At 43.2% G+C, this 26,272-nt stretch overlaps 1 protein-coding gene across 3 annotated transcripts; it reads right to left on the minus strand.

Moving 5' to 3' along the window:
* Positions 1–6,975: 6,975 nt before the first annotated feature.
* LOC143500510 (ribonucleases P/MRP protein subunit POP1-like) lies at positions 6,976–17,439 on the minus strand. 3 transcript variants are annotated; one of them, XM_076994660.1, is made up of 17 exons: positions 17,301–17,414; positions 17,099–17,199; positions 16,901–17,006; positions 16,557–16,643; positions 16,129–16,304; positions 15,528–15,788; positions 15,166–15,253; positions 14,817–14,995; positions 14,079–14,692; positions 13,886–13,979; positions 13,480–13,588; positions 13,120–13,239; positions 12,544–12,665; positions 11,779–11,967; positions 10,824–10,978; positions 10,252–10,470; positions 6,976–8,748 (listed from the first exon to the last, which is right to left on the minus strand). In XM_076994660.1, exons 3-17 carry the CDS (start codon positions 17,004–17,006, stop codon positions 8,001–8,003), a joined length of 3,267 nt encoding a protein of 1,088 aa, XP_076850775.1. In that variant the 5' UTR covers positions 17,099–17,199; positions 17,301–17,414; the 3' UTR covers positions 6,976–8,000. The 3 variants fall into 3 exon arrangements, with proteins under 3 accessions (XP_076850775.1, XP_076850773.1, XP_076850772.1); XM_076994658.1 differs by lacking the exon at positions 17,099–17,199 and having other exon boundaries at positions 17,301–17,439; XM_076994657.1 differs by having other exon boundaries at positions 16,901–17,199.
* Positions 17,440–26,272: the final 8,833 nt, after the last annotated feature.

Raw genomic sequence — 26,272 nt, forward strand, 5'->3', positions numbered from 1 at the left:
AGGACATTAGTAATGTTTACATTTTGTTTATTTTATTCTGAGATGTAATAAACTACTGTACTATAAGATGAAGATGTTTTGGTCTGCTTTCTGCTAAAGGTCTCAGTTGGATTTGGAGCATAGTTTGGAGACCCTAAGGTGACACTTTGGAATGTAGTGCAGCCCTCATTTATGGAGCAGTGCTACAGTGGGAGGGACTTGGAAGAGCCAATACAGAGACTTGTCCACTACAGAATATGGTGATATCAATGATTTTCCAATGTTTTCCAAAAATTTCCTTAAATTCCTTTGGTATTCCTTTTGAATATTCTAATCAAAAAGTTAAATAATACCTTCTGAATCGGTTTGACCTGCATTAGGGCCACCTACATGGGCGTGACCACGTTAGGGCCACCTACATGGGCGTGACCACCTACATGGGCATGACCTTTGGCACATCACCCTGCATGACAGCATCCTGATTAAGAATTAAATTAATAAATTAATGGTAAATGCTCAGTATTTAAGATGATATGTTACTACTTACATTTTGGGAAAGCTTTTAAAAGTCAAATTAAAATGCATTGCGCTAGTGTTGTTAATGCATCTTCCCTTGAGGACAGATGCACAACCCCTTTCACCATTTTTCCCCAACCACAGAGCAAAGCGGTATAGCTCCCTGTCAATGTGTTATATGTGGACATCAGCATTACGCAGAGTCTAATTACCATGCACTGGCTGAGAAAAGATGCTCAGAATGCAAAAAAGTAAAATATGGTTTCCCACAAGGATCTGTATTGGGCCCCATATTATTCTCATTATATATGCTACCATTAGGCCCAAGCATTCATAGGCATGGTATTAGCTTCCATTGCTACTAGGGGTGTATTCAGCTAAGGATTTTCATAGTCGAATCTGATTCGTCAGCTTTTCCCTTTAGTCGACTAATAGTCGACGTGTTTGTTTTTATTTATTTTTTTAGAGCACCTTAAACGGGATCCTGTTCTCATTCAGGACTTTTTTCCTCTTCAAAGTAAAAACCTAAAACACTCAGATAAATGAATAAACACGGTAGGTTGGCTTTATTCTGCTTTTATTTATTTTTTATGAAACGTTAGGCTAGAGAACATTAACCGTCAGTGCGCATTGCGTATATCGAACTGTCAGACAGGCACTGTGCAAAATGTCAAAAATATTTTAAATAAAATATGCCTGCCTGAAAATATTTTAAAAATGCCACACAACAGCAAAAAAATACAAGGAATGGTTCAAGTAACAAACAACAACGCCTTACGCGTTTTAAATGGTATGCCATGTTGGTTGTTGTCGTGCGAAATGAAAGACGTTGATGACATAACTTGCACTTTACTTTATTTGATTCATCTTTATCTTTTTCAAAATACTTTAGAAGTTTTTTTAGTAGCCATTATAATCTCAGATGTTGACTATCCTGTAGCGCAGGGGTACTCAACTGGCGGACCGCGGTCCGGATCCGGACCCGAACGCAGTCCTGTCCGGACCCAATCTCATTCCTGATTAACTGGATACGGACCAAAACAAAACCGGAGCATTTATTTCAGGGCTATTGACAAAACACTCCGTCACGAGTGTTACGTTTGCCACCCCCGCTCAACAACTTACGTTCGCCACCCCGCTCAACAACTTAAAATAAACCAGGCTTTAAGCCTGCCTGGTTGACGCTTCGCGAGCGACGCGAGGGTCCGCGCGGCGAAAATAACGTAATCGCTGTGGCTCCGCGTGTGCGCGAGTGCCTCGCGCGCTGTCGGTTCGAGAGGTTGTGCACCTCTCGAATTTTGTAACTTCGCGCGCGCCGCGCTTCAGCGCAATGAACAAAGTCACGTTTTCAGGGTTCATACACCTATACAAGATGGAATTCAAGCACTTGTATGTCACTTTCAAGGTCCATTTCAATATTTCCCAGCATGTTAAACATAATTAAGTTAAATATTTATACATATACTCGAAATAATTCGCTTTTTATCACATTATTTAATGGTTGTTTATTTTAAAAACGCCCAATCTTCACGTCTTCACGTTCTCTCATGTTTCGTCCTGGAATTACAAGAGGCTCGTATTTGTTAACCTAATACAAGAGAATTGTTCAGTCAGACAGATATTTGTTGTGAAACCAAGTAGTTACAATTTCAAGCATTTTAAAGTACTTTAACCTAAATTCCAGCTCTTTTCAAACCTGAAACACATAGCAACATTAAAATTGGTCAGGTAAATGTTCATTCCCCTGTTTTGAGGGGTGTTTCTACCACATATCGTTTCGGAGAACACTGCAGTGACGCTCGCGAAAGTATAAAAAATAAACGCCTCCACCGTTCGCGCAGGGTCGCGCGAGTAAGTAAGTAAGTAAGTAAAATACATTTATATAGCACTTTTCACAGGCACAAGCCACAAAGTGCTTTACAACGGAAAATAAAATAAAATAAATCAAAGACACAAAAACACACACTATAAAACAGAAAAAAAAATACAGTGTACAAGGTCAACGGCTGCAACCTCCACCACTAACTAAATGCCTGCGTAAAAAGGAAAGTCTTTAGCTGTTTTTTAAAAGTATCTACAGTGTCAGCTGATCTTAAATGTGGAGAAAGTGTGTTCCACAGTTTTGGAGCAACCACCTTAAATGCTCGGTCTCCACGAGTCTTTAGACATGAGCGTGGCACAGACAGTAAACTCAGGTTGTTTGACCTGAGTAATCGTGATGAAGTGTAGGGGTGGAGCAGGTCAGCGACATACACAGGAGCTGTGTTGTGTAGTGCTCTGTATGTTAAAGTTAAAATCTTGAACTGGATCCTGAATTCTACAGGAAGCCAGTGTAAGGATTTTAAAATGGGTGTTATATGAGACCGTCTGCTTGACTTGGTCAGTAACCTCGCTGCAGCGTTTTGAATTATCTGTAAACGACCACGAGCTGATACACTGAGAGATGAAAACAAGGCATTACAGTAGTCTATGTGAGATGAAATAAACGCATGGATCAGCATCTCTAGATCTGCTGTTGAAACCATAGATCTCAGTTTACTGATATTTCTCAAGTGGAAGGTGGGTGGAGTCACGCGCTACAGTCACTCGTGAAAGTACCAGGCTTTACGTTCGTCCCCCCACCCCCCACCCCTCCCTCGGTCAACAACTTACGTTCGCCACCCCCGCAACGGACCTCAGGTCACAGGTATCTGCCAAAATTGGACCGCGGACAAATTTAGTTGAGTACGCCTGCTGTAGCATGTTCAGCTCCGCTCATTTGGATTGTGCAACTGCAGGGTGTGATTTATTAATGTGTAGTAAGGAAGATGCCTATTGTTAATGCGCACACATCACTTAAAAATATTTATTAACAGAAATTAGGATGATTTTATTTGACAAAAGGTTATATATAATGAAAACAAAGACATTTCATGTAACAACTAATTCTTAGCAGCATCCTTGGGCACCTCCATGCAGTTAGAAAGGTACATTCGACTATGACGTTCATAGTCCACTAGGGGGTATAGTCGACTATAGTCGAATCAGCGACTATTGCAGGTCACCCCTAATTGCTATGCATATGATAGTTGTATATATCTTCTCATTCAGATTATGTCAATACTTATCCAAAAATTGAGATCTACATACAGGAAATAAAAAAACTGGGTGGCATCTACTTTTCTTCTTCTAAATTCCGATAAAACTTAGGTATTCTTAGACCCAAAGCTGCCAGTAGTAATTTGTCTAGTTTCTCTTACCTTAGATGGTTTTTTATCAACACCTAAATCTATCACAAAAAGCTAGAGTATCACTATCAGGGCCAGAACATTCAATGGCAGCAGTCCTGCTGTCAGGATTGTACTACATCCTGGTTAAATATTTAATTGATTTTAAAATTCTTCTGTTGACCTAAAAAAGCGCTAAATGGTCTTTGCTCCACAATATCTGAGTGAACTCATTGCATACTATAACCCCTCTCACCTGCTGCGCTCTCAAAATGCAGCATTTCCCTTAGTTCCAAAAATTAACAAGACTACAGCCAGAGGCAGAGCCTTCACCTTTAAAGCCCCTCAGTTATGGTACAGTCTTCCAGCTCCAATCTGAGATTCTGACACAGTTCCAATCTTTAAGTCTAGGCTTAAGACTCAGCTATTTAATCAAGCCTTCAGTTAATATATTACATATGAATGTGTGGAGCTCAGAGACCCCCAGTCATTGAGCATTCTGGTAATCTGAGATGTTGATGCTCTCATCCAGCCATGCGTTCACTCTAGTTTAGTGATGGTGATTTGGTTTGGAAGCAATGGCTCATGAGAACTCTTCTCTGTGGTCACCTCCAGCACTCCCACCTCTAGTTATGCTGCTATAGATAAGTCTGCAACATTCAGCTTTCAACATTCATACTGAACTGCTCAGTCTGCATATAGAACTATAAAAATGGACTGATACTAGCTGGGCCTCCCAATGGAGGATGGCTTCCCTTTTGAGTCTTGGTTCTCCCAAGGGTTCTTGTTCCTAGTTTGCTCATTAGGAATCTTGTCCTATGTGTAAGTAAAGCTGCTTTATGACAACAGGTGTGGTAAAAAACGATATATAAATAAAATTCACAGTTGAGAAACACAGACTAGGATCTAGATTATTTTATCAGTGGAAGCTCATTATAAATTAGCTTATTATTATCAAGTCATTCACATAGTTACAGTGCACTTAAAATGATATGGAAATTTTGGGTCTTACATTAGCACATACTCAGTACTTAAGAAGGTGTCAGTGACATGCTGACCCAGCTCACAGGCTGAGAACACTTCCCAGAGAGAGTCCCTCTCTTCACCTGGTTCACCTGGTTCTTGGTTCCTCCATGTTCTTCCCTACTTGAGGTTCAGAACCTGTGTCATCTCTGCCATGAACCTGTGTCATCTCTGCCATGCTTGCTATCAGCAGAGAAATGGTTTATTCCAAGGGAGATGCTGAGAGGACTTTTCCGTCTTTCTTTCTCTGTGTGATATCTAAATACTGAATGATCAAGGACTTTCATAGAACCTGACTAAATGGATAATTCTTTTTTTATATGATGACTTGGTTTACAAAATATACAGTTGTGATCAAATTTATTCAACCCCCACTGAAATAAAGTGTTTTGGCCAGTTTGACATTGATTTTGATCATTTCAGTCATCTTATTTACAATTATATCAAAGAGGCACTTATAAATTAGACAAACATAACATAATATTTATGATGGAATAACCACAAATGTCTTTACTGTGCTCACATCATTATCAGTTTTATTCAACCCCCTAGTGACATTATTTTTTAGTACTTAGTACAACATCCTTTTCCAGTTATGACAGCTTTCAAGCGTGAAGCATAGCTTGACACAAGTGTCTTGCAGCGACCTATGGGTATCTTAGCCCATTCTTCATGGGCAAAAGCCTCCAGTTCAGTCACATTCTTAGGCTTGCGCACTGCAACTGCCTTCTTTAGGTCCCACCAGAGGTTCTCAATTGGATTTAAGTCTGGTGATTGCGATGGCCACTCTAGAATGTTCCAGCCTTTCATGTTCAACCATGCTCTAGTGGACTTGGATGTGTGCTTCGGATCATTGTCCTGTTGGAAGGTCCAACGTCTCCCAAGCCGCAGGTTTGTGACTGACTCCATCACATTTTCCTCCAAGATCTCCTGGTACTGAAGGGAATTCATGGTACCCTGCACACGTTGAAGCTTTCCTGTACCATTAGAAGCTAAACAGCCCCAAAGCATAATTGACCCCCCGCCATGCTTCACAGTAGGCAAGGTGTTCTTTTGTTCATAAGCCTGGTTCTTCCTTCTCCAAACATAGCGCTGGTCCATTGTCCCAAACAGTTCTAATTTAGTTTCATCTGACCACAGTACACTGTTCCAAAACCTTTGTGGCTTGTCCACATGACTTTTGGCATACTGCAGTCGACTTTTCTTGTTCTTTGGAGTCAGCAAGGGGGTGCGTCTGGGCGTTCTGGCATGGAGGTCTTCGTTATGCAGTGCGCGCCTTATTGTCTGAGCTGAAACTTCAGTGCCCACATCTGACAGGTCTTTTTTCAGTTCCTTAGCAGTCACGCGGGGATTTTTCTCCACATTACGCTTCAGGTAGCGCACAGCAGTCACGGTCAGGATCTTCTTTCTGCCACGACCAGGTAACGTTTCCACTGTGCCCTTTAACTTGAACTTGCGAATGATACTTCCGATAGTGTCTCTTGGAATATTTAACAACTTCGCAATCTTTTTATATCCATTGCCATTCTTGTGAAGAGCAATAACCTCTTCTCTTGTCTTCTGGGACCATTCTCTTGCCTTCACCATGCTTGGAAACACACCAGTAGATGTCTAGAAGGAGCTGAGTATCACAGTCCTTTTAAATCTGCCTAATTGGTGCTTATCATGCTTGATTGCTGCTCGTTGACATCCACAGATGTTTTCAATACCTGATGGAAAACACTGGAATGAACCTCTGTTCTTAGGAGTGGTAGTCGTAAAGGGGTTGAATAATTGTGTCAATGAAGAAATCACAAAAAGGCCATTTAATACTTTATGACAAAAAAAATTGATGCTATCTTAGTTGCATTTAGTTCTTTAACAAGTCCTTGTAAGATTTCATTATGAACACAATTACAAATGTGCACTGAATTCCATAAAACCCTTTGCAGCATTGGGGGTTGAATAAATTTGATCACAACTGTAGATAGATGTCAGCTGAATGCTACTGTGGAAACAGTTTAAATACAAATTTGCCCGAATTAAAATGTCAGACCACACTCAGAATGTGCCAGTTTGTTGTGACCTCAAAATGACAGTTCAGTGCCAAAAACATTTGTTGGTTATTTTGGGCCTAATTACTGACTGAATGAAAAGAAGAGTTCACAGCTGTGGTTTGAGTGCTTGTTTTTTATTTATTTTTTTAATCAAAGTCAAAACCATCAAGAGTCAATTTACTGTAGCCTATATATGGACACTGGATCTATTGAAAATAACTAAAAATATAATTCAAATAAATTATGAAGTGAGAAACTGGTTAGCCCAGACCTGCTGTTTTAGCACGTATTTGTGTGGGAAACATAGGCCCCAGCTTCACGAGAAGCTCCATGTATGGGTTCCCAGGGTGGTCAGGACAGCAACGCTATTATAGCGATTTCTTCAGGACAAACACCCTGGACTATGAACCAACAAATTTAAAGAACTTTCCATGCAACAGAACAATATGGAGTATTAATCCTCATTAGGGTACAAAAACAAAACAACCCCCTGCCCCACAAACAAATACCTCCCAAAAAAGATAATTAGGTGAAGCACTAGGGAAGTCAAGTCATCTTTATTTGGGGAAAAGAGCACAAGTTTCAGGATTTGTCAAATTCCTTTATTGATATTGCCAATATCAGCAATAAACCTTTAGTCAATAACAAAACACTAACCTAAAAAAAGTTAAGCACATCAGAAAAAACACAAATACCTTTAACTGGAGATCTGACATGTGCTTTGCAGCTCAGAGCTACTCACTTAAAAAGATAACGGATCTGATGCAGAATTATACAGAATTAACCATTCGATAGTCATTTATCCTCATTACCCACTTACAACTTTAAATAAGAGAAAGTATTACTGCCAGATGGAATGCAAACCTCTCTGATGAGGAAATTTTAAACACCATATATCATACTCAGCAATCACACTTGGTAGCTATTCTGTAATATCATGTACATGTTGAGCTCTTTACTACATCCACTCTGTGTCTCAAATCAGATTTTTTTTGCAATGATGTATATTACAGACCTTAATGTGAATATGTACAGAGTTTATCAAGGAAATGTTTAAGTCCAGCTAGAAGCACGTGTTTACAGCAGTACTGCAGAACAGTCTTGATGCAGTGTTTATTAGAATGGTGTTTGACCTAGTATAGATGTGTGGGTGATGGGACAGATTTATAGTATTGTACAGCAGGTACGGTGTAGTCCCACCACAGTGCAGGTGCGGGGTACGTAGTGAGCCTACAGCACTTCAGGTTTCCACGAGCAGCCGGGCGTAGCGGTACTGTAAGGAGGAGGCGTTACGCAGGAGAACCGTGCCCCGCTGGTCTGCCGGCTGGCTGAGGAGAGTGTGCAGGAGCCCCGGCAGGCTCACCAACCCCAGAGCTTCTCCGACCCCCGTGGCCAGGGAGAAATCGCCCTGCGTCACCCAGCCCAGAGTCACCCTGGAGCAGTGGGACGACACGCTGGGAAGCGGCTCGGGCCACAGCCCCCGCACCAGCCCCACAGATGAGGCACCGCAGCCAATCACGGAGCCGGTTTCAACGGTGGGGGTGGGGTCTTGAGGCTGGACAGAAGGACTGGACAGCTGTTCTCCTCGAGGGGCAGGGCCAGCTGCTTGTTCCTTGGTGGGGGCGGGGCTACAGTCTTCCTTGGTGGCGCCAGGGCACTTCGGGGCAGGTCTGTCCTTCCTGGTCCTCTTCAGCAGGTGCTGGAGGTGGTCTCTGTGCCGGGGCTCCACGGGGCCGCTGGACCGAGGGTCTCCGCGGAGACGCTGCAGGTCTTCGGCGGTAGGGACACACAGCATGGTGTGCATGGCGGGACGGCCCTTACCCAGCACGCACACCCGCACCCACACCAGGCACCGCCCCCATTCCCTCTGCAGTGCCATGGCAACCACGGGGCTCAGCGCGGGGGCGGGGCTACCGCGGCGCACTCTCTGGGCACGTGCGGACGATGGCAGACACCAGACCGAGAGCTGCCTCAGTACCTTTCGGCTCCTGTAGAGGAAACACTGCTCTTAGCTTCAAGGTCATCAAGGTTGATGTTTTACCTGTTGTACACTTCTTAACATGTTCTGTTATCAGGGTATCTGCACATTTTTTAATCTCAAATTTAATGACTTTTAAGACCTTTTTAATACCTCTCACAAGAAAAAATAATACCAGGGTTGCCAACTTTTCAAGATCTCTTGGAGTGAGATTTGAACCTGGAGAAGGTGGCGAGTGTAAATTGTTGACGGGGGGGGTGGCGACCGTAAGTTGCTGACGGGGGGGGTGCACAACCTCGCGAAGCAACAGCACGCGGGGACCTCGCGCAGGGGCGGAGCCACCGCGATTACGTCATTGTCGGCACGCGAAACCTCGCGACGGTCGCGACGCGTCATGTATAAACAAAGCTTGAGGGGTTACGGCACATGCAGCGCCGTGCGCAGTGCCCTAGTGCCTGTACATTTAAATTGAATGGTCCAATGAAGGTAATTTAAAAATCAGGACATTTCCTCACAGGATGTGAAATACGTCCCGGGAAATACAGACGTTTGGTCGCACTACACAGTAGACAAATCATTTTTGGCACTTACAGTTAAACTGCAGTTAGCAGCGAATGACTCGATATGCATATTACTATTACGAGTGCCATCATATCGGTTGTGTTTTTTAGATTTCATATGAGAATCCAGCGCTTTAAAGCCCCATTGTACCAAGTTTGAATGTTTTTTGGCAAGTTCACATCGCGCCTCATACGAATCACTGGAAGGTTTCAGCCAGCCACAATATTTTTCATCCTCCAGCCACTTCACTGAATGGACATTTACCCATGTCTGCATCCTTGTATTGTTGTTCCCGCCGCAGCCCTCAAATAAGAAAAGCAGCTTGTTAGGCAGCTAAAGCATCGTCTGCTGTTTACACCTGTTAGGTGATGTACTACTGCCATTGGGCGGAGTATACGGCCGTTGTGGAAATGATACTTATTGTGGGATATACATCGGTAAAATAAAACAGAAAAACTGAGCAACACACTTATTTAATGCCTCCCCTCCTAAAATTCCAGACATTTTAAGACATTTTTAGACCTTGAATATGTAAAACTAAATTTAAGACATTTTAAGACTTTTTAAGGACCCGCGGGTACCCTGGTTATGAGTGTATTTTTAGGCCTCTGTTAATTTCTGGTGTTCATTTTAATTTAGGAAATGACATTACGAATCACAACTGTAAATTACATTGCCAATCATCAGTCAGAAAAGCACATTTTGACCCAATTGACCAGTCTGTCCATATATCAATATAAAAATACATTGGTATCATCAATTATCAATTTTGTTTTAACCCTTCAAATTGATATTGATTATAAAGCTTCTCTCATCAGGCAGCCCTCATACTGAATGAGTCACCAATGCAGTCCTGATCTCTCTCTCTCTCTCACACACACACACACACACACACACACACACACACACACACACACACACACACACACACACACACACACACACACACTACCTCAGCACGGTGAAGGCAGCGGGGGGAGCCCCGACCTCCAACCCCCCGCTGGGGCCCCCAGGCTCCGCCTCTCCCTCCATCTTAACGGGGTGGTTGTCGTGGTTGTCTCGATCTTGCTTCACGATCTCGTCCCATTCCTCCGCCAGCTGTTGCCATGGGCACCGGAAAGGAGCCAGGCTGCCGTGTTTGATGTAGTTTGTGCGTTTGGAGGGCGGACGCCTGCACGTGATCGCAGAGAAACGCAATAGCATCAACTAGCAGCTCATTACGGTATGCTGTCCGTAACACTAAGCATAGTAGGAAAACCAGCTTAGAACAGATACGAACAAGGCCACTGGGGAACGCAATGAATAAACACGCTACTTAAATTCTGAATTCATAATATTGTGGAATTTTCAGGAGAACTAGAGACGATCAAGGAGGCGTACAGCTATGAGAAACATATCACTGATCTGCAGACGATATAAAAAATCATAGCATAAAGACCCCAAGAGCTTAGCAGGTTCAATAAAACCTTGTTAATAACATGGCAAGACATCAGACAACAGCACGAGCAGGAAGCTCCTCTGAACCTCTTAAACGTCTCCAGCAGCTCGGCTGCCTGCTGTTCCTGGAAGTGGGCGCCTGCAGGGCAGTCTGGGTAATCATGGGGGAAATGGGGCACGCCTTTAAACTGGGAGTGTTTCAAACTCATCTGGAGTCCTCCCACACGGACACCACGGTACACCTGACGCACACACACAAACACACACGCACAAACACAGTCCAATCAATTAATCTTCACAAGCGTATTCTTGAACCAGCATTCTAGATGAAAATACAGAAATAAACACTTCAGTTGTAAAGGGCCTTGACTTGCAGTTCATTGTACAGCAGTTCTGCCTTGAACCAGTTTTCTTCAGTCCTGAAAGACTGAACCACACCAAGCAGAGCAGAGGCTACTGTGTGGTAAACCTTCGCAATTACAAAACAAAAGGCTACTTAGAAGATAGAGGTGATGCTGATTCAAAAGACAACAGGAAGAGGATGTGGTGTTTAATGTGCAACTTAAATGAAATATCGCCCTCTTCAGTTCAGTATCTCCCTACACCACATTCTTCCTAACTTCTATTGGTTTAATCATTCTTTAAGTGAGATTTATAGACTTTCTGCTGGACGATGAACCCCTTCTGTACACAGTGTGGGAACCTTTATTTAAAACATCCTCACAAACTTCCACCTCTTTCACTATGGCCTATAATAGGTGAGCAGTACATTTTCCTTTACTAATGAATTCCACATTAACAATGTCAAAAACTAAGTGACATGAATTTTCCATTGCAACAGATGAATACTCCCATCATAGGCCTTACACATGAACTCACTCAGTCCCGTCACAAAATCATCAAAAAACACCTTTACAAGCGTCTCCACTTGCATACAAATACCTACAACACCCAGCTAGTTACAAGAAAAAGTTGTTATTGATATCTTAACCCAAACTGTAAGGTAAAACCACCAATCACGGAGGCAGAAGGTTGTCCCTACCAGAGGTACCCAGAAGGCCATGCCCCAGGCCTTGGGCAGCAGGAGGTCCCAGCCACAGCCCCAGCCGGGCCGGTCTTCACCCTGCTGTCTCCCCACCTGATGAACCAGCAGGATGGGCACTCGGCCTTGTGCAGGGGTCGGCAGCCTGGAGCCTGGAACCAGCAGCTCCTTCTTCATTCTGTTCAGATCCTGAGACACAGAGTCGGCCGCCACAACCCAGAGTCGGACATCAAAGCCCACCCAGAGCCAGTACAACAGAAAATCATTATGTCCTCTCAGAATTTTGGTTGTGTTCGCACAACAGATAAAAGTGGGTTAAATCCAATTTTCTGACCAATCCCACTGCACTACTACGATGCCCACAGTATCGTTTTAAGGTGACCAATGTTAGTGTGCTGTGGAGGTCAGCTACACATTCAGAACAATGATCCTGAGTGTAAAGAGAGTCCAGACTTAACGCTGGCTCTCAGAACATGGAGCTGCTGTGACAAGTGCTTTCTGATTTTGCTTGACAATTAAAGCAAAAGTCTCTTTGGATATGAGCACATGAATGCCATAAATGTAAACATTTGTATTGAAATATCACCACAAATGTTTCACAAATGTCCGTCATCTCACCATTGACCTCTAGTCTTCCCTCATTGCTGACTTCCATTCTGCAGTGTTGATTTATGACATGTTGAGTTGGACTGACAAAGACTATTTCTGATCTGGCTGTTCATACCGAGTCACATATGCACGTGTGTGTGTGTGTGTGTGTGTTACCTGCTCAGAGATCTTATTGTGCGTCACATTATCTCGCACAGACTGATCCCACAGAGCACTTTGAGCACAGACAGCAGGAACTCCTTTCATGCTCAGATTCATCATCTGTTCTTTGTCCACATCTAAAAACACATAAGTGCGCGCGCACACGCACACACACACACACACACACGACCAGCCAGTATTCCTGTTGAGGCAACGGGCAAGCCATTCCACTGGTGCAATAATGACACAGGTAGAAGTGTGAGGTGCCTGTTAGACACGGTTGGTGTGCTCTACACACGAGAGAGCGAGAGTGAGGGGGGGGGGGATATGGGCCCTGCCAGGATTCGAACCTGGTTCATCTGCATGGATGAGCAGAGGCTCCCCAGGAGCTCAGGGCCAGAACCACCACGTGCTCCCCGCCCAGCACCACACGGGTGGGGCTACCAGGTCTACAGCTCCAACCAAAGCCCACGCGTGTAAGCAGCAGCCAGTCCAGACGCCGCTCTGCTCCTGCCAGTGTGGAGAGATCTGCGGTGTGTGTGTGTGTGTATGTGTGTATGTGTGTGTGTGTGTGTGTGTGTGTGTGCTAACCTTGGGACCCTTCCAGGTCAGGTGCGACTTTCCCCCTTTTCTTAGGCAGAGTCAGTCTGGGGTCATCGACCGTCATCCCCAACACACACCCTGCTGGGAGCTCGTCTGTGGAGTAAACACCTACACGCACGAGTGTGTGCGCACACATACAAACATAAAACAGAACTGCATGCTTTCATATTCTGCTGGAAAAATCATACAACTGTAAGAGCTCTATGGCTTGTGTACACGCACGATAACTAATACAGTTGTGTGCTGCGTTCTCTTGAATCCAACAGGCTACCTTCTAAACCTGACCTACTGAGAGCCCTAGCTACAAGTGTGTGGCAGAAGATGACAAGATCATTAAGAACCATGTACCTCTCAGTAAGTGGAAGATATCTGCTTGTCTGTGATGTAAAGTCATGAAGTCCTCATTCTTACACTTCTCTGACCACCAGAAAGGAGAAGCAGCCATTTTGTTATCAATCTAAGATCAAAAATTGAAGTCATGAACAGGGAAACACAAACTGCATCTGTTAGGTAACATCAGGTCAGGCACTGTGGCAGTTACTTTGAATTATTATAGCAGAGACACTCGACACGTAACATAGCACAAATGAATTCAAAAAGGTTACAATAATACTATCTCCATCTCAGTAGCACTAGCATCACTTTTGTATGATGACACAAACCATTGCTGTTACATGAATGTTGATGGTGTCACACTGTAACATTAACAGGACTAATGACAGTTACGCAGGCCCAGCGCTGACGCAAATCTGACCTCAACGGCAGTGGCTGGCAGCAGTGTGTCAGTCAGTACGGAATGGGAGAGTGGACCAATCAGACGGTAGCGTACTATTTCCATTGTGAGGTCACTGTAAAGGAAGCCCATTAATTAACCCTTTGTTCTCTAAACAGATGCCAAGGACTGCAAGGAATATCCGTTTGAAAACACCAAATCTTAAACTGCTTACCTGATCACAATCTCAGAGCTGGAAGACTTCCATCTAACAGGAGTTGAGGGAGATCGAGTGCCATCACCCAGGACTTTCTTAGCGGAAGTACCGTCATTACAGTCAACTTCCCTCTTCCTCTTCTTGCCAGGGTGCTGTGGCTCAGAGGCGGGGCGTGTGGAGGTGGACGTAGAGGCGTGGCTACAGAGGTCTGCATCTGTCTGTGGCTCAGAGGCGTGGCTACCGAGGTCTGCTTCCGTCTGTGGCTCAGAGGCGTGGCTACCGAGGTCTGCTTCTGTCTGTGGCTCAGAGGCGTGGCTACCGAGGTCTGCATCTGTCTGTGGCTCAGAGGCGTGGCTACCGAGGTCTGCTTCCGTCTGTGGCTCAGAGGCGTGGCTACCGAGGTCTGCTTCCGTCTGTGGCTCAGAGGCGTGGCTACCGAGGTCTGCATCTGTCTGTGGCTCAGAGGCGTGGCTACCGAGGTCTGCATCTGTCTGTGGCTCAGAGGCGTGGCTACCGAGGTCTGCATCTGTCTGTGGCTCAGAGGCGGGGCGTGTGGAGGTGGACGCAGAGGCGGGGCAATTGGGGACTGCCACAAAGCACTCACACACGGCCTGCAGCTCTAACAGAAGGTCCTGACACACAAACACACACCTTAAATTGACCGGCAATAAAGCTATGTATCTCCAAAATAACGGAACTAAATATTACTGTTAAAGGGGGCTACAATTTCTGGTGTTTCAGGGCAAAGGAACGCACCTGTTTTAATGTGGGATGAACCCAGATCCACAGCTGTCTGTGAGAGCACGGCACACTACAGGGTCTCCAGAGGAATTGAGCAGGGCCCAAGGGGTGGTGAGGGTACTGGTCAGGTCTGTACAGCATCACACGACCTTCTCTCTGCCCCGATACATGTAGCGCTCCTGCGAAGGTTGGACCTGCACACAAACACACAGTTCTGACTGACAGAACCATTCAACTGCAAATACTCCCTACATTATTCAACCAATTCTACTCTTTACCACTTTTCCGATGCCAAAACAGACATTTTGGTGTAGATACATAATCACGTAGAGGCAACTGTAAAACAACCGTAGCTACTACACACCCGTGTCTTTGCTCGTCAGCCTGGACAGGGCTCTCAGGAGCTTCTCCTCTGGGCCGCAGAGCTCCACACAGCAGTGGTAGGACAAGTCCTGAGACCAGAGGCCACAAGAAGAAAAACTATGAAACAAGGAGTCCATTCTCCTCCACACACACACGCACGCACGCACGCACGCACGCACGCACGCACGCACGCACGCACGCACGCACGCACGCACGCACGCACGCACACACACACACACACACACACACACACACACACACACACACACACACACACACACACACACACACACACACACACACACACACACACACACACACACACACACACACACACACACACACACACACACACACACACACCTGCAGCAGGCAGCCGGAACTCATAGCTCTGTAGCTGGCCCTGTAGCACTTGTAGGTGGGCGTGTCCCCCAGGCAGTAGCCCCACGTCTTCAGCATGTGGAAACGCTTGGCGTGCCAGATGTGGGTCTCCAGCCACTTGTTCTTCCTCTGCCTGCGGTTAAACTCCAGCAGCAAGTTGCCATGGCGACGGCGGGCACGGCGACTTTTGGTCTTCGACTGCTCCTTCTTCTCCTTCTGCCCAGCTTGTTGACTCTTCTTCAGCTGGGAAAAAAGGAACAACACATCAAGCCTCCTCTCTCTCACACACACACACACAGGCTACTACAACCTGTGAGGTACATCAAAACATCTCCTTCTCTCTCACAACCACACTCACACCTCAGACTTCTCTGCCACACCCGTAACCTGTGTTCTGTGTTCCGACTCACCACACCTGTGTTTGTTTGCCAGCAATACCAGAATGCTGGGACTGGGCCAAGCTCCGTTTGCCAGACAACGTTAGGTGGGTGTGGCAAGAGATTTAGTGATTTGTCATTTAAAGTCTCCCGAGCTACCGAGTGTGCTCTGTGGATGTTTCTGGCTGTGGGGCGGAGGGCCGTACCGCTCTGTGTGCTGCCTCTCTCAGCTGACAGGGCAGTCTCCTGGGGTCGTGACTCATGGCACGACGTCGCATGTGTTTAGGGAGAGCACCAAACACGTGGCAACTCGCCGTCATCTTGGTTACGGCCCTCATCATGGCACTCACCTCCACGGCACGGGCTTTGGCAAAGACGGACGCTAAAAGCAGCAATGGCAGAAAACAGAGTCAATGCTGGATGGGGGAGAAAGACAGAATGAGGGGAGGAGGACAGAATGAGGGGAGGAGGACAGAGAGAAGAAATGAAAATGAAGAAGTATGGGGGAGGGGAAGTGCATAAAGCATTGCTAGAAATGGATCTTCAGCAAATCAGGTTATGTAGTAAAACTTAAGCTCGTTATGCAGACCCATCATTCCTACACACGTTCCACACACTCCTAAAGGACCCTCACCAGTGATGTACTTTGGCAAGGCCTGGTCGGGAGGAACTCCATCCTGACGCCCTCTCGGCCAGCCGCCGGACTGTGTGTGGCTGCCACCTGCAAATGAAACCTGTTAGAGCACAGACTGCACAGCACAGACTGCACAGCACAGGTTGCACAGCACAGGTTGCACAGCACAGGCTACACAGCACAGGCTACACAGCACAGGCTACACAGCACAGGCTACACAGCACAGGCTGCACAGCACAGGTTGCACAGCACAGGTTACACAGCTACCCAGGACTGCATGTTTGATGCGTATAAACGATCTACACAGTAAATCTAAATATTTATTGTATTTTTGGCCATCCAACCTGCTATTCCTCCGCCGTTTCCACAATCTCGTGAAGAGGAATACATCACATTACTTGGTTGGTTCCTCATTTTCTTGTGGCGCATTCTATCTTTGGCTCCAGACATCTGCACAGTTGACATACATTAATACACTCATCGTTTGGAAACAAAGTGTTGCTGAAATTCAGATCTACATGTCCGTGGTCTACATGTTGTACATGTCGGTGGTCTACGTGTCCGTGGTCTACATGACGGTGGTCTACGTGTCCGTGGTCCACATGACGGTGGTCTACATGTCCGTGGTCTACATGACGGTGGTCTACATGACACACACACCGCGTGGCGTTATAATTATTCCTTTTTAATGTGTTTACTGAATACAAATCTAATTTAAATCAAATGGATTTGTACAATACTTACTTTGATAGAAGGTTTAATCACATAAACTACACTAGTAGGTTGTTAATTAATCATACCGAACTCAGCACGACGAATAGCTGTAAGTAGCTAGCTAGCAACTTCCTCTCACTCCGCTGCCCAACACGTCCTAGCACTTCCGGGTTCACGGTGCTCATGGGTAATGTAGTTCCGTCACTGTGGCTCACGTAGCTAACACAAATAAATGTGCTCCAATTCATTTTTGACCGCTTCAGTAATCACGGACCATCGGTACTCATTTGTTTTAATCCTTAATATCTTACTTTATAGTCTATTTAAAACAGTGTTTATTCTAATTTATGTTCACGATATTTACGTTTTCGGACAGGAGATGGCAGTAGACCGCCATTTAACTAAAATGCGCTGTGAAACGTTTTTGCAGATAGAAATGATGTTTCAGGTGATTCAATTTATAGATTTTAAAGAAAGTAAGTAAAAGTCATTTGAGTACAGTGAAATAATAAGTATTAGTCAATTGTATAATTCTAATAACAATTAGTATAATTAATTTGATGACCAAAATGCTGTACAAAGAATAAAACTACAAGAAAAACGATGACATAATGAATTGTATAGAACAGGAGTGGCCAACCTGCGGCTCTTTGCCTGGTTTCATGGGTCTCCCCAGCCGGTCCACTCTCACCTGTTACATTAATGCACATATTATAATGTTTTTAAGGGAATGGAAGGCTCTGATCAAGGGCATGCCAAAACAGGTAACCATCTTCATATCTAATAATTAGTGCTGTCAATTCCAGGTGCCGCGATTAAAAGTCCTCACCAGGATTTTGCTCAGGCTTCCTGGATTGTGTTGATTCCACTAATTTTACCTGGATTGCTAATTAGAAAATCTAGCAAGCTTGAGCAAAATCCTGGTGAGGACTTTTAATCGCGGCACCTGAAATTGACAGCACTACTAATAATGCATTAATTAATTAATGCAATAATGCACTACTAATAAATGTAATAATATATTACATCTATAGCTCTATTTACCAACTGTTTTTCAATAATGTTTTCACCCACTAAAGGGTTATCTATCCATGTGTCTTGTTTGCTAAACATCAGGATGAGACAGGTGATGCATGCATACTGAACCACACCCCAAGTACTTATGGCAAGAATAGAAACAGACTACAGGTACGCATGCCAGTAGGGAGGGGTTAGAGGCTGTACCATGACAACAGGTTTATTTACAGTGGCTTATACTTATATATATACTTACAGTTGTGATCAAATTTATTCAACCCCCACTGAAATAAAGTGTTTTGGCCAGTTTGACATTGATTTTGATCATTTCAGTCATCTTATTTACAATTATATCAAAGAGGCACTTATAAATTAGACAAACATAACATAATATTTATGATGGAATAACCACAAATGTCTTTACTGTGCTCACATCATTATCAGTTTTATTCAACCCCCTAGTGACATTATTTTTTAGTACTTAGTACAACATCCTTTTCCAGTTATGACAGCTTTCAAGCGTGAAGCATAGCTTGACACAAGTGTCTTGCAGCGACCTATGGGTATTGTAGTGTCTGTGCCTATGTAATACATTATGTAGTGTTTAAGTTTAAACTAACTGGTCTAAAATTCATTTCTCTTCTTGCTTATGTTCAGTTGAGCAGGACAAAGAGGTTGAAGAATGTGGTTTACATATGGGTTTGGTTTAGGTGAAAAGGGGCCCTAGTCCAAGGGTCAAAGGTCTGGTGGGCCCTTTTCCTGTCTCTGTTTAGACTAAGTATTGAGGCCCTTCTTACCCTGCTCGTCTTTCTTTATCAATATGTATGATGGTTTACAGATGTGAGGGACTCTACGACTTCTTTGTTTAACTTGCATATAAATATGGGTAGACTGGCAGTGTTCGAGAGAGGAGATTCACATTGGCCCGAGACCTCTCTCAAGCAAGACCTAGGTGCTTGATTTGATGCTGTTCTTCTTTTTTATAATAAAACTTATTATTGACAACTAAGACAGTGTCGGCGGAGACTTCTTCATTCATCATCACAGCATTGCTAAAGAAGAAGAATACACCTCAAGAGTTGGCACCCCAGATGGGACCATGTTGTGACTGACAGCGCTGCCGGACGACCTCTGCGCACTTATTCCTGCACCAGGCCAACAAACGGGTGAGCTGGTTTCTCACGTGTTTTGGGTGTTGGTTTATTTGTAAGGGCTGTTGTGTGGTTGCTGTCTAGTTGCACCGAGAAGAATCATTTATGTGCCATGCTGTGTTGCTGTTAGAGAAACTCTCCGTTTTAAATTTGGGTTCTAAATTTGGGGATTATGGTGGTGCATATGTTGAAATATGGGAATAGAGATGAATGGGAAATAGTGAAGATAAAGGTTTAAAGTTGAAGTAAAGAATAGGAAATGGTTTAAGTGTAGAATAGCGTAACTAGTAATGATAACAGTGTGCTAAATAACACCATGCGAGAGTAAGTTGTTTGGGCCCTTGACTTCTTAACAGTAAGACATGTGTACATTAGTCACTGCATGAAAGTTGGCTTTGTGATATAGTCTGATTTGGTTAAAAGTAAAGAGACTAGTGGTAACCCTGGGCCCAGGGCAATTGGCTACTAATAAGCATAAATAGAGGATTAAAGAGGAAAAGGTAAAGAGATAATGAGAAATGAGTTTAAGAGTTAAAGGTTAAAAGTTAAAGGAAAAGCCGCAGATTTGGTTTAAAGCCCTCTGGGAGGCGATGTTAGATGGGCCAAAATCCTGGAAAGTCACTAGGTGAGTTTCAGGTCAGTTCAATGGAACTGGTGGTGTAGCATTGGGATTCATTGTAGGTTCCCACTCAACATTAGCTGACGAGCTGTGTTCGAAGCAGCCTGACATTTGAATTGTCTACACCTCATATGGTAGCAAAAATTTTTAATGTAAGAGAAAAGATAAATGGGAAAAGGAGCGGCTATAAAGCATGCTATAGGGAAGTGTATGAATGAGTCGACTCTGAGTGTTTGAGATTTAGTGGTTTGTAAGTTTATACCTGGTTTAGGGTGAGAGTTGTTTTGTGCTTAGAGGGAGAGTTGTCCCTTTGCCTGGGTGTCTGTCTGTGTGTGTGTGCGAGCTGAGTTGGTCTCTCTGTGTGTGTGCGTATCTTGGTGGAATGCCAGATGTGTGTGAGAAGCTGAGTGAGTTGGTTTCCATGGATTATATTATTTTATATTAAATAAAGGCCTATATAAATGTTAGTAGTTGAGTTATATATGATATAGAACATTTATGAGCCTTTTTGGGGGACTTGAGTTGTTAAAAAATAAATAATTAATAAATAAATAAAAATGTATGAGCCTTTGGAAAGAGGACTTTATGAATAAAGATGAGAACTTATGAGCCTCTTTCCAGGGACTTTGTTAAAATCTATGAGCCTCTTTTGAGTGGACGTAGGATATCTGAGTAAATTATATGAGCCCCCAAAGAAGGACATTTATTCTTTGAAAGAAAGATCAGGGAGGATCAATTGTGTGCACAAGCATAGAGAAACATTTTGTTTTTGGAGTAAAATAAATAAAATGAAGTTTTTCATGTATGGTATAGAACTTTAATTGAGGTGGATATTTTGTAGACATATGATATATGTGTTGGAAGATAACTTGGCGCGAACTGTGTTAAGCTGCTCAGAGTGTTGAGACATTAAAACTCTGGTCTGTTCCTTTGTTTGTTCATGGTGTGTGTGTCAGAGAAGGAGAAGGAGGAGGGGCCACTGCTTGAGGTCTGCTAACTCCAGCCTGACAAAGGCCAGTGTGTCTACTGACAAAACTTTTTGATCAATACCTGCTTCCTGAATATATATGTGTATAATCATTTAAAGTCACTAATGTTGATATATCTAGTCCAGTTTCACATTTAAGCTGTTAAAGGAAAATTTTCAGTTTGGGGTTTAATAGATGCATCTCTTGTTCTGTGTATGTAAGATACTACATGCTGTGTAGTCTTTTTATAGAACAAACCTTGGCAACAGATTGACTAGTTGATGCTTTAGTTACTTGAGGCTACTTTGATTTAGACTCTGTAAGGAGTTGAAGGTGAGAGTTTATCTCTGTGCATGGTTACTTCTTATTTGAGTTGTATTGGAGATCCATTTGAGTTTATATGATGATTGAGGTGTATGGGAGTTGTGCATTGGTAATGAGTAGGTGATTGTCTTGCAGTGGATGAGAATACCTTTGGTGATAGTTGGTCTGTAGCTGGAGTCTATGCTTTTCCCTTGGGGTTGTTTTTCTTTCTAGGATATTTGAAGTGCTTTTATTTACAGTTTGATAGAGTGATTGGGAGTGACCAGTATTGTGAATGTACATTAATGTGGTTTGATTCCTCTGGAGTTGGCAAATTGTGTTCTTTTTCTCTTTGATTGCAGCAAAATAGTGGCAAATAAATTTAATAAATTGATTGGTTAATTGATTAGTTATAAATACTTATTGAAAAAAGGAAGATTAATAAATAAGTACGTAAATAAATTTTAATAATTAAATTAAATAAATTTGAAAAAAGAAAGAGGCAGGAAGTCAGTAAATTTTTAATAGTCTTAAAGGAGTCTCAGTATTTTTAGTCAGTTTAACCTATAATAAGGGAATCAAGGGAGCTGTTGCAATGTCGGATAAGGACAGTAAAGCGGTAAAAGTACTTACACCTGTTGATGTAGTACAGAAGAATAATCCTTTAGTTAAAGGTATTGCAAAGATGTCAGAGAAATGGAATAAGCGTTGGCCTGATATAGATCAACCATGGCCACTGGAGGGGACTCTTAACCCGGATGTGATCAAAACAATGCAAGTGCTTGTGTCCACATACAAGGCAGGACAAAAGAAGGGTAGGAAAGGTAAACACCGCAAAGAGAAGAGACATGCAGAGCTTGAGTTTCTTCAGTTGTTTGAAAAGGAAGGACAGAAGATGATAAAAGTTGCAAAGGAAAAGAGAGAAAGAAGTGCAGAAGATATAGCAAAAAGTGAAAGAGAAACTGAACGGCTGACGTCAGAAATTGAGACACCTTTCTCTCACACGGATCTGGTAAAGAAGCCCCCTCCCTATGAGAAGGAAGTGAAGTTTAAGGAAATCTATCCTCAGCTCCCAGTGATCAGTCAAGAAGGCATCTATAATGTCAGAGATGAAGATGATAAAATAATAGAAACTGGACAAGCGGAGACAATTATCAAGATGTATCTGAGTTCTAAAAGCAAGAAGGAAATGGTAAGTCTGGAAACTAAGGGTAAAATGAAGGTTAAGAAGATGGTTTCTGAAGATGATGAAAGTGACCTGGAGGAAGTCAGGGGTGGATATGACCCTGAGGTCAGAAGAATGCTGGAAAGAGCGGAAAGGAAGGGAAACAGAATGTGGAGGAAAGAAGATTCAGAAGATGAAAGTTCAAATGAAAGTGAGAATGGAGACAGTGATGGAGATATTGAGTGTAGGAGTTCTTCATATTCAAGAGGGTCTTGTCTGGCAGCATCTAATACTGGGACAAAAGAAGACAAGAGGAGAGCCTCAAGGGAGGTTGAGCGACAAGGCTCCCTAAGATCAGAAGCAAAATATGTATTGCGCTCAAGAAAAGGGAAGCGACCTGAGAAGATGTGTCCAGTCATCATTCGAGGGCAGAGTATGGAGTACAAGCCCTGGCAGAATACTGATATGTCAGACATACTTGAGAAGTTGCCTACTCTTCAAGATGGAGCACATCCGTGGATTTCAAAGTTGGAAGAGATCATGGTGGGGACGCAGCCTGCCATAGGAGACATTAAGAGACTTTTGGCTAATCTCCTAGGGGTTCCAGCTATGGAAGAGATCATATTGAAAGCTGGACTGAATAGATATGTGGGAACTGCTGTGAATGATCCTGAGTTGTTTTCTGCGAATAGAGGACGAGTGTGGGGAGCACTGAAAGATACATTTCCGACAAACGTACATCCTGATAATATTCTCATTGAGCCACTGGGACAGGAAGAGAACCCAAGAGCCTATGTGTCAAGAGCACATCAAGTGTGGAGAAATGTCACAGGACGTGATCCAGATATCAATCAAATGGAGCAGTCAATCCTGAGAGCAAAAATACAGAAGGGGCTGCCCTTACCAGTAAGAAGTAAACTGGCAGAAGTAGTTGGTCTTGGAAGTATGACCAAGGGTGTTTATACAGATCATATAGCCCATCAAGTGGAGCTATACAGGAAGAAAGACCATGACCAGAAAGAACAAGATCAAGAGATTCTAAGAAAACTTAATCAAATACAGCTGCTGGATAACAAGAAGAAGGAGAGAGGCTAAGTGGAAGGCTTTTGGATTTGATTCTTCAGGGTTACAAATTGCAGACCAATGGGCAGGAAGGAACTTATGGTTTCAGCAATTAACTCATTCTGTAAAATCAGTAAGGAGATTGAAATGTCCATGTGTGGTGAAAGTGCCAACGCCAAGCACATGGCCTTCAATTTTAGAGACAGTACCAGAACCACTACTTGCTGAGTGTCAGTTTTTTGCGCTATCATGGTTGTTAGTTCAACAACGTTCATCTACAGTTACTATGCTGGCATTGTCTAAGTATTTGTTTAAGCCTAGGTATGATTGCTCTTGGCTGGAGGAGTTGCCATATATGAATTGGTTTGATGAGGATGATAGTGTGATGACAGCGGTTCCTGATGCTATGGATGTGCAACAGGTAGCGGCTGAAGATTGTTTTTGTTCTAATGCTACGCATAACATACCGGGAAGGTTTATGGGCATATCAGACTGTGATAATTATATGATGGATTTGAGTAATTATAAACGAAAGACAAAAGATGAGTTGCATAAAGTAACTTTTCAGGTTCCACATCATAGACGGGGTATGACATTAATGGTAAAGAATCAAGTTTTGCCTGTAAATGTGACCATAGGAAATTTCAGAGATATTTGGTGGATTTGTGGTGATAAGGCATATATATTTTTGCCGCATGGATGGACAGGATGCTGTTACATGGCAACGTTAAAGCTTCCGTATGAGGTTTTCTCTGTTCAGAGAGGGAATAGATCTGATGAGGATCACTCTGATGCTGTTTCTGGAGATAGACCAAGAAGAGAACTAGCACAATTTCACGAGGTGGAGTCCTTCCATTGGAGGATAAGTCTAGGAGAGAAGTGGGGTATAGGTTTGTTTCCATGGTATGGTGTAACATTTCTGGCAGATCATATTGATAATATTACATATACCCTACAGGGTTTTGCAGATGAAACTATAAAGGGTTTTGATCATTTGACAAATACTCAGAGGAGTCACCGTCTGACGTTACTGAAGCATGACATGGCTCTAGATTATCTTTTGGCCAAACAGGGAGGTTTGTGTGTAGCTTTAAACTTGACTGGAGATGCCTGTTATACTTTGATTCCTGATAATTCTGATAATATGACTAGTGTTATTGATGCATTGAAGAACATTAGGGATGCGTTTGGTCCATCTGAAGGAGCTGGATGGTCTGCGAATGCCTGGTTGCGAGAGAGATTAGGATCTATGGGAGCAGCAATGGTTCAGATTTTGATAGCGGTTCTCCTATCATTGTTTGTGATGTTTTGTGGTTGTACGCTGGTGTTGACCATTGCGAAGGCTATGATATTGAGATGGGTTGGAGTTGTGATGCCTGGAGATTCAGTTCAGATGCCGTTGTTGCAGAGGTCTGATATAGGTGATGACGAGGAGGTGGTGATAGAAGGTGAATTAGTGGAAAAGTATCCATTTTGATATTTATTCACGTTTATTGTTTTGACATTTGTTGTTTTTTAGTATTCTAGTAGTTTTTAGTACAATAGTGTGTGTGAGTGTGTGTAGGGGGGAAATGGAACAGGTGACTTATAATTTGGAGTGTGAAAGTATAATATGGTGAATTTTGCATTCCATATAGGATTAAGTCTGTGTTTGATGTTTAATTCACATACGTCTGTTGTTTTTGCAAAGATACTGGTTTGTGTTTTTTCTTCCCCTCCAGAACAAATAGTGGGGAAGGCTGCTATGAGGGGTTCAGGAGCTAAAAAAAGGACAATACAGAAGGACTCTGAACAAGGATGCTGAGAGATGGTGTCCAGAGTCCACAGGCTGTCGACACTACACTGAGAGTCAAGCTGCTGAGGAGCTGCAGAGTGACACATCAATATGGTTTCCTTCGTATATACATCTGCATACTAGTAGATTGTGTGATAATATTAATCTGAATAAAGTATAATCATGTGTTTTGAATGTATTCTATGAGCAAATATGATGGTTGATGGTGATATAGGATGATGTTTCTGTTAGTTGGATGAGTACATGTGGGACCTCAGATGTTTTGTTTTTTCCTCGATGCTAGGGAAAGGGGTAACTAGGTAAGGAAAGGTTCGAATTTCAGGTCCGATGGGTCGACCAGCCTGGATTTGAACATTTTGACTTTATTTTCTGAGGTTTCTATATGTATTTGTTAAGCTATATAACTACTTCATTTGCTTGAAATATCTTCCTTTTTCAAATTGGTTGGAGTACTTTATGTGGTCGCCTAGGCAGAGGGGCCGTAAGAGAATTTTCCTGTCTAGATTGTTTGATGGACATTTCAAGAAAGATTTCTGCCTGACAGGTTTTTTGCTCTTACACTCCACAAAGATGTTGTATTGTTAAGTGTGCTGTAGGAAGCACTATAGGAGAGTTGTTATAATGTGATTGGTACAAAAATGTATATGACATGTAACAAATATGAAATTTTCTTGTTTTCGAGACTCTACGTAGTCTCGAAGGGGGGAAATATGTAGTGTCTGTGCCTATGTAATACATTATGTAGTGTTTAAGTTTAAACTAACTGGTCTAAAATTCATTTCTCTTCTTGCTTATGTTCAGTTGAGCAGGACAAAGAGGTTGAAGAATGTGGTTTACATATGGGTTTGGTTTAGGTGAAAAGGGGCCCTAGTCCAAGGGTCAAAGGTCTGGTGGGCCCTTTTCCTGTCTCTGTTTAGACTAA

The sequence above is a fragment of the Brachyhypopomus gauderio genome, unplaced genomic scaffold (genome assembly GCF_052324685.1).
Source record: "Brachyhypopomus gauderio isolate BG-103 unplaced genomic scaffold, BGAUD_0.2 sc155, whole genome shotgun sequence".
NCBI classification, from domain to species: Eukaryota; Metazoa; Chordata; class Actinopteri; order Gymnotiformes; family Hypopomidae; genus Brachyhypopomus; species Brachyhypopomus gauderio.

Coding starts and splice junctions, on each gene's coding strand:
- LOC143500510 (XM_076994657.1), bottom strand. CDS start 17,021: ATGTCAACTGTGCAGATGTCTGGAGCCAAAGATAGAATGCGCCACAAG. Junction 11,968..12,543: donor ACAATAAGATCTCTGAGCAG/GTAACACACACA, acceptor TCTGTGTCTCAG/GATCTGAACAGAATGAAGAA. Junction 10,471..10,823: donor CTGCTGGAGACGTTTAAGAG/GTTCAGAGGAGC, acceptor GATCACGTGCAG/GCGTCCGCCCTCCAAACGCA.